Genomic DNA, 14,779 nt, shown 5'->3' with positions numbered 1-14,779 from the left:
ACACTTTAGCTTATAAATATAGACATTTAATTTGTTAACAACCATATTTTTAGAAAAATATATGTAAATGTAACTGATATGCACATATATGTGCATATAAATATGTCTAAAATGTACATTTTTACCTTTACTGCTTGAAATAAAATTTTAAAAACACCACTTGTAATGGCAACCTTACTACTAATTCTGCACATAGTTCTTATTAAAATTGTAGTAAAAAACATGTAATATAAACTTTACCATCCTAACCATTTGTAAGTGTACAGTACAGTAGTGTCAACTCTATGAATATTATTGTGAAACAGATGTCTAGAAATTTTATCTTGCTAAACTGAAACTCTGTATCCATTGCATGACTTCCCTTTTTCCCTTTCTCCCCAGCTCCTGGCAATTACCACGCTACTTTCTAAGTGTTTGACTACTTTGGATACCTCCTCATTCGTTTAGCATAATGTCCTCAAGTCTCACCCTTATTGCAGCATATGACAGAATTCCTTCTTTTTTAAGGCTGAATAACATTCCATTGCATGTATATTTACTTTATCCATTTTCTTTACCCATTATTGTGTCAATGGACATTAGGTTACTTCCAACTTGTAGTTATTGTGAATGATTCTGTAATTAACATGGGTGTGCAAACATCTCTTGGAGATTTTGCTTTCAGTTCTTTTTGATATATACCCAGAAATGGGAAATTGCTAGGCCACATGGTAATTCTTTTTTTTTTGAGGAACTTTCATACTGTTTTATGTAGTGGCTGCACCATTTTCCATTCCCACCAATAATGCATAAGGTTTCCAATTTCACAACATCTTTGCCAACGTTTGTTTTCTGTTCTGTTTCGTTATTTGGTAACAGCCAACCTAATGGGTATAAACTGATATTTTATTGTGGCTTTTATTTTCACTTCCTTCACAATTAGTGATGTTGGACATCTTTTCCTATCCCTCTTGTCAATCAGTATTTTTTCTTTGGAGAAATGTCTATTCAAGTTTTCATGACCCTTTTTAAATCAGATTTTGTTGTTGAATTGAAGGAGTTTTAAAAAATGTATTCTGGATATTAGCAATTTATCAGATACATAATTTGCAAATATTTTCTCCCATTTAATAGTTTGCCTTTTCACTCCCTTGACTGTTTCCTTTGCTTTGTAGTTTTTATTTATTTTATCTTTTTATTATATTTATTGGGGAGACATTGGTTAATAAAATTATATAAGTTTCAAGTGCACAACTCTGTAATACATCATCTGTATATTTCATTGTGTGTTCAGACATTTCTCAAGCAATATTTTTTCTAATGTACATTCTTGAGCAAGGGAAACAAAAGAAAAAATAAGCAAACGGGACCACAGCAAATTTTTGCACAGCAAAGGAAACCATTAACAAAATGAAAAGATAATCCACTGAATTGGAGGATATATTCACCAATGATACATCTGATAAGGAGTTAATATCCAAAATTTATTTATCTTTTTCATGTTTTTTTCTTTTTAAATTTGTTTTTATTGTTCTTCAAGTACAGTTGTCTCCATTTCCAACCCCCAATTCCCCCACCTCACCCACCCCCACCTCCCGGCCTGGATCCTACTCCCATTTGGCTTTGTCCATGTGTCCTTTTTATACATGTTCCTTGATGACCCTTCCCCTTTTTCCCCCTTGTTATCCCTCTCCTCTCCCCTCTGGTTACCATCAGTTTGTTCTTTACTTCAATGTCTCTGGCTGTATTTTGCTTGCTTATTTGTTTTATATGAAGAGCTTATACAACTCAGCACCAAGAAAACAATCCAATTAAACAATGGACAAAGGACGTGAATAGACACTTCTCCAAAGAGAACATACAGATGTACAATAGACATGAAATGATGTTCAGTGTCCACTAATCATCAGAGAAATGCTGTGTAGTTTTTGTGTTTGATATGGTTCTGTTTGTCTTAATAAAGTACATACATCCCTGTGGTTTCACATACAATATTGTCTCCAACTAGGGAACGTATGATAAGACAAAGGAAGTGTGGCAGTATGATAACTCTAGAATTCACTGACCTTACTCTCTGCCCCCATTATCCAGAAGTAGCTGGCTTGATAGAATGATGTTATGGATTGGTGCCATGAGCATTTTTTCAGTGCAGTCTATAGGGTTTTCTATGTATAGTATCCATAGCATCTTAAAACAAAGCCAATTTTACTTATTCCTTTCTGTTATGGATGCCTTTCTCTTCCTCTTTCCCCTCCCTCCCTCTTCCTCTTTTTTCCTCCCCCCCCACCTCCCCCATGCCTTCCTCCTCCTTCTCCTTCTCCTCCTCTTTCTTCCCTAATCACTCTGGCTGGTACTTCCAGCCCTATGTTGAATAAAAGTGAGGAGACTGGGCATTCTTGTCTTTTTCTTGATCTTAGAAGAAAAGGTTCCACTTTTCACCATAGAATATGATATTAGCTATGAACTTGTCATATATGGACTTTATTGTGTTGAAGTATGTTTTATCTGTACTCACTTTTTTGAGAGTTTTCATCATGAATGGATTTTGAATTTTGTCAAATGCTTTTCTGCATCAGTTGACATGATCATATAATTTTTATCTTTTATTACTACATTGATTGATTTGTGGACATTGAACCATTCTTGCATTTCTGGGATAAATTCCATTTCATCATGGTGTTACGAACCTTTTAATGTTTTGTTAAATTAGGTCTGCTAAGATTTTGTTGAGGTTTTTGCATCTATGTTCATTAGAAATATTTGCCTTTCATTTTCTTTTCTCGTAGCATCCTTGTTTGGTTTTGACTGTACATTTAAATTTAACTTCCAATTAAAATTTACTATTGCTTATAATAAAAGGCATGGGCCAATATTCTATTTGTTTTCTCAAAGGGATATCTAATTGTACTAATGACATTTTAGATAATTTCATTTTTTAAGTTAATTTATTTTAGTGATATTAAATACCATCTTTATCATAAATTAGATTTCCTTATAAGTATGAGGGTTTTTTATCTATCTAATATATTCTCTGATATATTTTTCTATTTCATGCCAATACTACAATGTTTTAATAACTAAATAAAATAAACATAACTAGTTACATTTACTAACTAAAGCTTTATCATGATTTTCAATTTGGTTTCTACTCATTATTATCCATTAAATATCGGGGGCTTTTACTATCCATTAAATTACTCATTACTACCCATTAAATATCAGGGGACATTTTGCAAAATTGCTTTCTAGATATATTTGATAATCTCAGGTTATAATTCAAGCATTTTGATTTGAATTACTTAAATTTATGTGTCAAATTGAGAATAATTGTTATCTTTCCATGCAAGAATGTGGTGTGTTGCTCTATTTTCTTTGCTTTTATTTTTATAGGTTTTTTTTTATTATTGTTCAGTTACAGTTGTCTCCATTTTCTCCCCACCACTCTCCCCACCCCACCCACTCTCACCTCCCACCCTCAATCCTACCACCCTTTGGCTTTGTCCACGGGTCCTTTATACATGTTCCTTGATGACCCTTTCCCTTCTTTCCCCTGTTATTGCCCCCTCCCCTCTGGTTACTGTCAGTTTGTTCATTATTTCCACATCTCTGGTTATATTTTGCTTGCTTGCTTGTTTTGTTGATTTGGTTCTACTTATAGGTAAGATTATATGGTATTTGTCTTTCACCGCCTAGCTCATTTCACTTAGCATAATGCTCTCCAGTTCCATCCAATATGTAGCAAAGGGTAGGAGCTCCTTCTTTCTTTCTGCTGCATAAATGCGTAAATTCCATTGTGTAAATGTACCACAGTTTTTTGATCCGCTCATTTACTGATGGGCACTTAGGTTTATGTCCTTCAATGAAGTTTTATGATTTTCTTTATTGAAGATATCCAATTAAGCTTATTCCTCCTGACTTTATGTATTTTGTTAGTTTTTGCATGGAATATTTGTATTACTGCATTTGCTAATCATTTATTTGAATGAGGAGGAAATAATTGATTTCTATGTTTGTCTTATATATATGTTACATTATTAAATTATTTGCTTATACTTTGTAGTTTTTAAAATTTATTTTCCTTAAATTTTAGGCACTCAATTACTTATGCAAATGTAATAATCATATTATATGCAATATAATGCATAAGTTAGAATATACAGCTGGGTTCAAAAGTGAAAACAAAATTTCTGAAAATTATAATTTTTGAGGAAACTGGTACCTCTAGTGCAAGTCTGAAGTCAAAATTCTATAGGCTTAGCATGTGACTAGAGGATAGTGGAAGTCAAGATTGCAACCCTGTGTCACTGCACTTCGGAATTAGTATCCCTGAATAATGTAGCAATGGACAAGGAGTTGGCCCATCAGTAAAACAGAATATTCTCCACACTCTGTGAGAGAGAAGGCCTACAAGCAAGCTACTCCTCAGGTGTCTGTTGGCGGTAGAGTCACTAGTGAGAGAGAAACCAGCACCTCCAAAACTGCAGTTCCTGAGGATTGGGCTTTTCCCCACAATGGCTGGTTGGACTAGGTCTTACAGGTCTGTGAAACTGAAGGAAATGGCAGCTATGTAGTAATCAACTTTCCTAAATCTCCTCCCTACATGATATAAAATAACTTTGCAACAATGAAAATCTTCCACAAAATCATTCTTTGAGAGAAAGAATGCTGAAATTGTGAAATAAGCGTGAGTAAAAACAGCAAATTTAACAATCCCAGCACAGGATCCTTCACATTCCCATCCCACTCTGCACACTGTGAGGCTTTGTGGTTTACAAAGGTGCAGCAAGAGAAATTGCAGGCAAGTGAGAAGACAACGGCCTGACAAAGGGTCCTGAGGGTGATTAGTTATGATCATTAGAAGGGTAACTCACTCTTGGTCTGAGAGCTCAGAGAAGGGATTACAAGCAAGAGAGTTCATAATAAATGTGATTTAAAGGGTTAGCCATACAACTTAAAAGGAGTGTTTTCACTAAAGGTCTAGTTTCGTGATTTAAAGGGGCAGAAATGATTTTAAAGGAGAGATCAATTTTAAAGGGATAGTCTTCTAAGTGCATAGCTTCTGTTGGAGAAAAAGAGTTAAAAAGATTCAAAGAATTACTCTCCATCACCTTAGTGAACAGGGGAGAAGAAGAAAAGGGAAATATTCAGGATCATACAGGTCAAAAGGGAACAACGTAATTGGAGGACTCATAACTATTCATTCTCAGCAAAACAAACAGGGACAAATTAATAGAAAATGTTTCATTTCTCTCTTTCTTTTTCTGTTAGATTATGGCCTTGTCAGTAATAAAATATACAAACTTGAAATCTTTCATTTGTTTTTATTAAAGCATTGAAGACAGTGATAATAAAGAACACTGGCTGCAGACTTGGTGGATTCGTTTTGTTTTTGTCTCAATCATCGCGTGGTCCACATTAGTACCACTGTCATGCTTTCCAGAGCACATACGAGGTGACTATCACAATGTAATCCATTATTAAAGGACAGCAGGCTTCTCATCCCACCCCCATCTCCCATTCTCAGAATATGCGTGAATTACATTTCTCTCTGCATGAAGATACAGAGACATATAAGACATGGTTTCATTTGGGCAAACAAAGACTCGTGTGGCCAAATACTATTTTATTGAAGTACCAGGCTATCATTAGCACATATTTTTTGTTTCTTGTCATTTATTTTTTTTAAATCTGTTATGTATAGAGTTCATAAGTTTTCTCAAAGAAACATATTTACATCTATTTACCTAGCATTATTTAATACATATACTACCACATAGAATTGTTGTAAAATAAAATGGTAACTATTGAAATTCTCTTAAAAACACTAAAATACATGTAACAGAGAAATCAAATATTCTCTTAATGGTAGAACATTTCATTGGCACAAAATACTTTTAGTAATATCAAAGGTTGCTCTTTCATATTTTAGGCCTGTGCTGCCAAATACTGTGGTAACTTGCCACACATGGCTATTGACATTTTAAACTAAATTATGTTAAAAATTCATTTGCTCAGTCATAGGAGCTACATTTCAAATGCTTAATGGCTACAGTAGTGTACAGTGTAGACATGGAAAATTTTCATTATAACAGAATGTTCTTTAGGACAGTACTGTTAGAAAAATGTAACTTTTACTTAATTAGATTGACTTTAGCTTGTTCAAAAATAGCTCACTTGCCATCCCAAGAGAAACGAAGTTTTATAGGATGTGTATGTGTGCTTACATATGTGTTTTGTTATTTGAATATGTCAGAAGCTTCTTTTGCTTGTTAACATCAGGTACAGCAAAGATCAATGCTGGGAAACACAGGAAGCTTCATTTGTTGGACAGAAAATACAAAGATCAGGAATCCGAAGCTAGTATCAAAGATTTATTTGCTTCTGTTTGGGTAAAGTAAAATATTTTACATGAATAAAATTCATTGAGTTGACTTGTACAATTTACGAATAGTGAATTAAGAAAATAATCATAAACTGTTCAGCTTAAACCTGAGTGGGACTTTTGAAGTCTTAATTAACCTCTTTATTATATGGGTAATGAAAAATAGGACCCAGCTTACCTAAGAAGCATTTTCAAGAACTTGGCTAGTGTCAGGGACTGGTACCAAGTGTTTTCCTTTTTCTATTTTTCTTATATTATTTTGTGTTTATTTTTTCCCTATTGAAATATAGGTATTAACATTGTATATCTTTTAATTATGTTTAAATAACTTAGAAATCTAGAAGTTGACTAATATTCTAAGAAACATATTTTATTGAAAATATCTTATCTCAATATCAAATGGAGAAGAACTCTTGTTACTCCCGGCAAGAAACAAGGTGTACAGTATGGACATAGTGGGGTTAAAAACGACCAACTTCTAAATGATGATTCTGCATTCCATTTGTTTTCTGTTCACAACTTCATCTTTTATGTTGCCTGCAGAACTGCATTTCTCACATGTAGACTTCATCTAATCATTTCCCAGATGACTTGGTAGATGCATTTCATACTCTTTTACCCTTCACAATAACATCAACTGAATTTCCCCACCTCATTTCAGAACTTTATCCCTCTCTCCCCAACATTCCAGCCACTTACTCTTTTATGGATGCATTAGGCACTTTTAGACTTCTGTACTTTTGTAGATGCTAATCTCTCAATTTCTTCTCCATCCAAACCCCCCCCCACAAAACTCTTTGTCAAATCTTACCTTATGTGAGTTTCTCCTTTCTTTCTGCTTTCATAGGTATTTGTTCAAAATGTATCATAGAAAAATATAACACATATAAATGGGATAAACATATACATAGTGCTTTTTATTGTATTAGTCTAATTCTTAAAATGAACAGATATGTTATATAAAATCACAAATTTTGTTTACTTGTTTTCATTCAAACACGTGTTTATATTTTTATTAAATCATGGATCATTCATAGTAATGGATTATATTTTATTCAGATTTTTATTTAATTTTAATTTTTACCAAAATATTACATGTGTATATTTTAACAATACAGAAACAAATTATGTATAACCCCTTTCATATTGTTAAAAATTAAAATATAGCTGTTAAAAATGCTTTTCAGAAAATTTAAACATGAACATTTTAAGTTTGCTTTTTTTTAAGATAACTGTCATGCGAGAAACAAAAACAAGCTAATTCCAATACCTCTCTCGGAAATAGTGTTTTGATTATTGTTAGGATACCAAAAAATATAATGCCTTGTTAACAGTCTTAGACTTCTGACTGACACTTGTCTGGGTAAGTAACTAGAAGACATCTTAATACTTTAAAAAAAATTTAGGAGCTTGGGACTTCTAGAATATGAGTGAGGAGCTTGGAAAATCTTCACCTTAAAAATACAGTAGTTGAAACTGGCAAAATTTTTAACAATCATGTAAAAATTCTGGAAATTAGGACTACACTCGCAGAATCACAGATCCAACTTATCAGAAATCTTTCTACTTACCCTAATTCTGAAAACACTTTCAATTGCAGACAAGATTCTGCATATGTCACTGGCGTGTACATTTGGTGCATGGTAGGTGCCTGCCCTGGGAGAAAGGAAGGCTAGGAAAACCATGACTGACATTCTGATATTCCTAACACATTGCCGAAGGGGGCCAAGAGCAAAACATTTGTCAAAAGTGAGGTTGTCTTTCTTTAAACCCACCTGGACTTTATGTAAACAATAATTTGAGAAATTCTTATTTTCAGTTTTCAAGTAAGAATTGGTGTATAATTAAAATGAAATACTTGTCACTCTTTTACATTTTTTTATTACAACCTGATAGAACCATACCCATCTAATTTCTAAATGAGTACAAGTTAACAATTGTTAAAGTTGCCATTTAAAAGGGCCCTTAGATAATTTGGGGGGCATTATTATTTTATATGCCTTAGATTGTATTGTATTAAAAATGGCTATAATAGTATATACCTTGTATAGGTGCTTAGAATTAAATATGTCTATGTATATAAGGTGCTTAGAACAGTGACGGGCACATAGTAATACAATATAAGTATGTTATTTTATTTTACTTATTCCTGTTTTTTTTTTTTTTTTTATTGTGTAGTGTCACTGTGTTAGGTATTGAAGATACAGTAGTAACTAACACCCATGCCTTTATGGAGATTATGGTCTTGTGTGAGTCTCAGATTTCAAAAAAATAAAACCCAAAACAGATTAACAACAAGTAACTAACAACTCAGTTAAGAAAATCCTTTGTGAAGCCTACTTTAGATGGTGAGGGAAAGAAGGCTTCACTGAACAGGGAACATTTAAATGGGGGAAGCTGAAGCGTGATAAGGAATAATCCATGTGAAGAATGGTAATTAATTAGATACCAAGCCCAAGAGAGTCCTGTGGAAAGCTCTTAAGTCAGCAAAGATTTGGGTATGTTAATGAAGGTCTTTGCAGCACATGGTAAGAACTTTAGATTTTATTCTTAGTGCAATAGGAAGTCACTAATATACTTTAAGTGAGGGAATAATTTGAACATGAGATAAATTTTGTTTTAATAGCTTTTAAACATGACTGTAAAAACCGAATTACAATGGGAAAGGAATTGAAAAGGCATTGTCATTTGGGGCATTGTTTCAGGAAGTCTTCCCTGGGTACTATAAGTGGTTGGTTTTTTTGTTCAGCTGTAGTATATACCAATTGCAAGAATCCATGAAAGAATCACTTGGCATTTATAAAATTCAGGGCTACTGACAATGGTTTATGTAAGAAGAAGACCAAAAGAATAAAAATAAACTTCCAGGTATGAACTTGATCTGAGCTTCTGGAGCCCTAGAAAATAAGTAAATAAATAAATAGCCTAAAATATGGGGAAGCAAATGTACTAAACTCTAGACGCAAACATGTAATATTCAGATCCAAAAGAAAGGACCGTGCATCTAGGCCCTTGCGTTTAACATTGTGCCAAGTCGAGTTTCAGAAAGAAAACAGAGGGATAATAAGTCATATTTTAGGGAGCCGACTAGGTTAAAACAAATTCCCAGTGGTGTTAGCACCCGCCAAAAGTTTTAGCACCTGCCAAAGCTGAGTTTCTCAGGAGAGCATGTCTGTTAAACCTTGTTGGTGAAGTTAGTCGAGCATGTCTTCCCTGATACTAAAGGAGTCAGCCAGTTTTGCCTACTAGGTTGGTGTTTACTTATGAGTCAGTTAAGCAGTGGAAATAATTAAATGATTCGCGCAAGAAGAGTGGAGTTCAGCAGTATTCATAGATATAATACCTTATCAGGTAAGGGCTAGAGATGCTATGACTTTCTGCCAATGAGTAAGTAGAATTCAGTGTGACTTTATGCTTCTCTGTAATAATCTCATAGGCAGAGAGATTTTTCATTTCAGGGTCTGTTACTTTTGCCTAAGCCAAAATGCCAGGTTACACACTAGAAACTGACCATCTAGTTATCATCCTTTGCTTCTTTGATAAAAAAAAGTCTTAGAGAGAGCCAGCTCTAGCCTTCTCTTTGTGATCCATGGTTTATCCAAGAAGTAACAAGGCAGACAGTAAACCAGGTCCCTCCTAATCCACAGGTTCTGGCCCTGTTTGCAGGCCTAACCACTAGTGGGCCTACCCAGTGGGGACATTATATAGCATTTACTACTGGTAAGGCCTTATGCAAATGTCCACATTTCTTTGACTCTAAGACACACACTTTCTTCCCTTCACATTTTAACACCTTTGAAATTGGGTTGGGTATTACACTGATGGAGTCTTGAAATACCTACGTCAGGAACTTACTGTGACATAGTAGATGCTGCCCGAGGATGGGCAAAGTTTGTTGTGGTTGTTCATGTTGTTATTACTTTGAGTTGTAAACTTCAGTGGCGCTGTCCATATTGAGCAAAACTGCTTTTTAAACTCTTTAAAAAGATGATGCAATGTTTTTCTGTTGAATTATAAGGTTATTATATGTGTAGAAAGGCAGAGAACGTAATAGCACATAATTTTGACATTAGTAAAACAATACTTGCTGCTTGGAAAATGAACACTTGATCACATTTTCTTGCAAAGTGATATCCAAGTGATTTATGGAACTTAAGTAAAGCATCCTCACAGTAGAGATAGCTTTATTGTCCCTTTATTGAGATATCTGCAAAAGGATTGCCTACCACACACCAAGCTATGCAGGTGAATCAGGAATAAGTGGCAAGTACTTCTTAATAAATCTAATATATTTCAAAAGCTGGTGAGATTGATAACTGCATAGCATAGAATTTTACTTAAGACACCGTAATAGTGTGTAAGTGGCAGTAATATTTTTCCTTAGCAGTACCTACAATAATGGTGTCTCTTATAATTCAGGGCATTTTAGATTCAATGAAATATGGTATTTTAATCCTTCTGAGCCTCACTCTCTTCGGCTGAGAACTTGGTATTATAACAACACTTATCTCACAGAAATGTAAGGTGTGTTCAGGTCCTCTGGCTATTTTTTAATCGGATAAAAGGCAGAATTTAAATGACTCTATTCTTTCTGTATGTAGAATTTACAGGAGTAAAATATTATAGAAACTTGACTGCAATCCTAGTGAATTTTCTTTAGCATTGCTTAAATTATTTTTGTCTATTTTTTAGCTAAATAAAAATATTTGCTAAGAAAAAATAAACTAAATAAAGTTAAGGAAATTTCTAGATAACTGGTTAATGATATCTACTTTTTCTTAATCTTTCTGGCAAACTGCTGGACCCACAAATAAAAATTACAAGTGGTGTGGACATCAAGTTACAAATAAAAATAGTTCAGACACTCCATGTCTTTCATGGTATATGTACACTGGTAACTTGTAAATTTCTGTTGGATAAGTATATATATATATATATATATAATATGCCATATTTTGCCATGTATAATGCACACCCATGTTTCATGTTTTTTGGCCCAAACTCTGAGGAAAAAAGTCTTTCATTTTAATTTTTTAATTCCATTATTTATTTATTTATATTTAGATACTTGTTTTTGTATTATAAAGGAATTTTAGCATTTATTTTTAAACATATTATGGTACAAGAAATTTTAAGTAACCAACAATTACAAAACACAAGAACAGATACAAGGTATAAGAAACTTTTTGTACTGGAAACAAATTAGTACTGTCCATGTATAATGCACACCCTTACTCTTCCCTCAGAAATTTGGGTAAAAAAGGGCACATTAAACACAGCAAAAGACAGTATATATATATATTTTTTTTTTAATTCAATTTACACTGGGAAAGGTTAAATTTTTGTAGGTTGGTTTTTAACATAGGAGTGAGATATCTGTTCTTCTTTAGCTAACTAAACAAAATAATCCATATGTAACTTTTTCATTTCAGATACTGATGAAGACTCCGATATTTATATGCCTGGCTCTGACCAGAGCTTCAGAATCTTTACTTATGATTGGAGCTTCTGAAATTTTGCCTAAATATCTAGAAAATCAGTTTATATTAAATCCTCATCAGGCAGCTACACTTTCAGGTAACTTTTCTGCTCATTGAACTCATTTTGAAATTTTAATGTAAGGTTTCCTTATATGTACTTATAAAACATTTCAAAAAGGGGAAAATAGATGAGTAATAGTATTTGCTCAGATGTTAAATACCTAAAACCCTTTGCTCAAATTTAAAAAATGAACAATCTGTCATCATTGCATCAATATTTTAAAATATAGTTTATTGATTATGTTATTACAGTTGTCTCAGTTTTTCCCTCTTTGTCCCCCTCTATCCAGCATCTCCCATTCCCTCCAACAATCCCCCTCCCTTAGTTCATCTCCATGGGTCATGCATTCTTTGGCTTCTCCATTTCCTATACTGTTCTTAACCTCCCCCTGTCTATTCTGTACCTACCAATTATGCTTCTTAATCCCTGCACCTTTTCCTCCATTCTCCCTCTTCTCCCTCCCAACTGATAACCCTGAAAATAATCCCCATATCTATGATTCTGTTTCTGTTCTGCTTGTTTGCTCAGTTTGCTTTTTAGATTCAATTGTTGATAGCTGTGAATTTATTGCCATTTTAATGTTCACAGTCTTGATCTTCTCCTTTTTCTTAAATTAGTTTCTAACATTTCATATAATAATGGCTTTGTGATGATGAGCTCCTTTAGCTTTACCTTGTCTGGGAAGCACTTTATCTGCCCTTCTATTCCCAATGGTACTTTTGCTGGGTAATCTAGGTTGTAGGTCCTCGCTTTCCATCACTTTGAATATTTCTTTCCAGTCCCTTCTAGCCTGCAAAATTTCTTTTAAGAAATCAGCTGATAGTCTTATGGGAACCCCTTTGTAGGTGACTATCTGCTTTTCTCTTACTGCTTTTACATTTCCCTCTTTATCTTTAACTTTTGGCATTTTAATTATGGTGTGACTTGGTGTGGTCCTCTTTGTGTCCATCTTGTTTGGGACTGCCTATGCTTCCTAAACTTGTGTGTCTATTTCCTTCACCAAATTAAGAAGTTTTCTTTAATTATTTTTTCAAAAAGTTTTCAACTTCTTGCTCTTTTTCTTCTTTCCTATGATTCGAATGTTGGTCTGTTTGAAGTTGTCCCAGAGGCTCCTTTGCCTATCTTTGTTTTTTTTAATTCTTTTTTCTTCTTGCTGTTCTGATTTAGTGCTTTTTTCTTCCTGTGTTCCAAATTGTTGATTTGATTCTCAGCTTCATTCCCTCCACTGTTGGTTCCCTGTAAATTTTTCTTTATTTCACTTAGTGTAAACTTCATCTCTGCCTGGGTCTTTTTTATGCTGTTGAAGTACTCCAATGAGTTCCTTGAGCATCCCTGTAACCAATATTTTTAACTCTGCATCTGATAGATTGCTTATGTCCATTTTATTTAGTTCTTTTTCCAGAGTTTTGTTTTCTTCTTTCATTTGGGCCATATTTCTTTGTCTCTTCATTTTGGCAACCTCCCTGTGTTTGTTTCTGTGTATTAGGTAGGGCTGCTTTGACACCCTGTCTGAATAGCATGGCCTATTGTAGAAAAGCTCGTCAGTAAATTAGATGGGGCAGAGCCTTAGGTAATTCCCAGGGCAGGGCAACCAGTGTTGCCATTCTGTGTCTCTGAGTGTGGGAGGGCTCAGAAAAGGACTATGGCTGCTGCCTGGACTCTGGAGGTTTTTGTCCAGGAGCAAGCTGTCTCCTGGCACTTGCCCTGATGCCAGTCACTTCAGTTTCTCCTTGCATGCCACTGGTGCCCTTACACCTGCTGCCCTGATGCTAGAACCCAGAGGGAGTGAATCTGTAAGTCCTAAGTCTGTTGTGAGTCCTTTAAATAGAGTAGTAAGTGTGTATATATAAATAAAGTTTGTCAGATTGAGGGGGAAAATCCAGTATATTACTTATGAGGCACTCCTTAAATATAAAGACATGAAAAGGTTGAAAGTCAAAGGATGGAAAAAGTTGCATTATATGAACACTAATCAAAACAAAAGGTGGTGTAACTATAGTAATTTTTAAAAAATTTTATTGTTGTTCAAGTACAGTTGTCTGCATTTCCCCCCACCATGTCTCCCCACCCCAGCCATCCCCACTTCTCTCCCCTGATTCCACCCACCTTTGGTTTTGTCCATGTGTCCTTTATAGTTGTTCCTGAAATCCCCTCCCCCCTTTTTTTCCATTATCCCCTTCTACCTCCCCTCTGGTTACTGTCAGTTTGTTCATTATTTCAATGTCTCTGGTTATTATTTTGCTTGCTTATTTGTTTTGTTGATTAGGTTCCACATGCAGGTGAGATCATATGGTGTTTGTTTTTCACTGCCTGGCTTATTTCACTTAACATAATGCTCTCCAGCTCCATCTATGCTGTCACAAAGAGTAGGAGCTCCTTTTTTCATTCTGCTTCATAGTATAAAAGTCCTGGAGGAAAATATAGGCAGGAAAATCTCAGATATTCGACACAGCAATATTTTCACCAATATGTCCCCTAGAGCAAGGGACATAAAGGAAAGAATAAACACATGGGATCTCATCAAAATAAAAAGTTTCTGCACGGCAAAAGAAAACAGCATTAAAATGAAAAGAGAACCAACTATATGGGAAAACATATTAGCCAATAATACCTCTGACAAGGATTTGATCTCCAAAAAATACTATAGTAATTTTAAATATAGTATTCTCCAAAGCAAGAGGCATTACTTAGTATAAAAAAATCGTTTATAATGTAAGAAGAGTCAACTAGTGAGGTAGGTAATATAGTTATACATGTGTATGCCCTCAACAATATGATTTTAAATTGCATAAAACAAAAATCGAGTTAATTAGATATTAGTGATATTAGGTCACTTAGATATCCTTATGAAAATTAGATAAATCTTGACCTCTTCTT

The 14,779-nt window shown here is 34.2% G+C and overlaps 1 protein-coding gene across 1 annotated transcript in view; it reads left to right on the top strand.

The window, feature by feature from the left end:
* Positions 1-14,779, top strand: part of SLCO6A1 (solute carrier organic anion transporter family member 6A1) — a 75,458-nt gene that overhangs the window by 14,437 nt on the left and 46,242 nt on the right. The window contains exons 5-7 of the mRNA XM_024563279.3: positions 5,310-5,431; positions 6,259-6,368; positions 11,794-11,938. Of these exons, the coding sequence (XP_024419047.2) occupies positions 5,310-5,431; positions 6,259-6,368; positions 11,794-11,938 (377 nt within the window). The remainder of the gene's footprint in view (positions 1-5,309; positions 5,432-6,258; positions 6,369-11,793; positions 11,939-14,779) is intronic.

The sequence above is a fragment of the Desmodus rotundus genome, chromosome 1 (assembly GCF_022682495.2).
Source record: "Desmodus rotundus isolate HL8 chromosome 1, HLdesRot8A.1, whole genome shotgun sequence".
NCBI classification, from domain to species: domain Eukaryota; kingdom Metazoa; phylum Chordata; class Mammalia; order Chiroptera; family Phyllostomidae; genus Desmodus; species Desmodus rotundus.
This window is presented reverse-complemented; position numbering and strand designations above follow the sequence as displayed.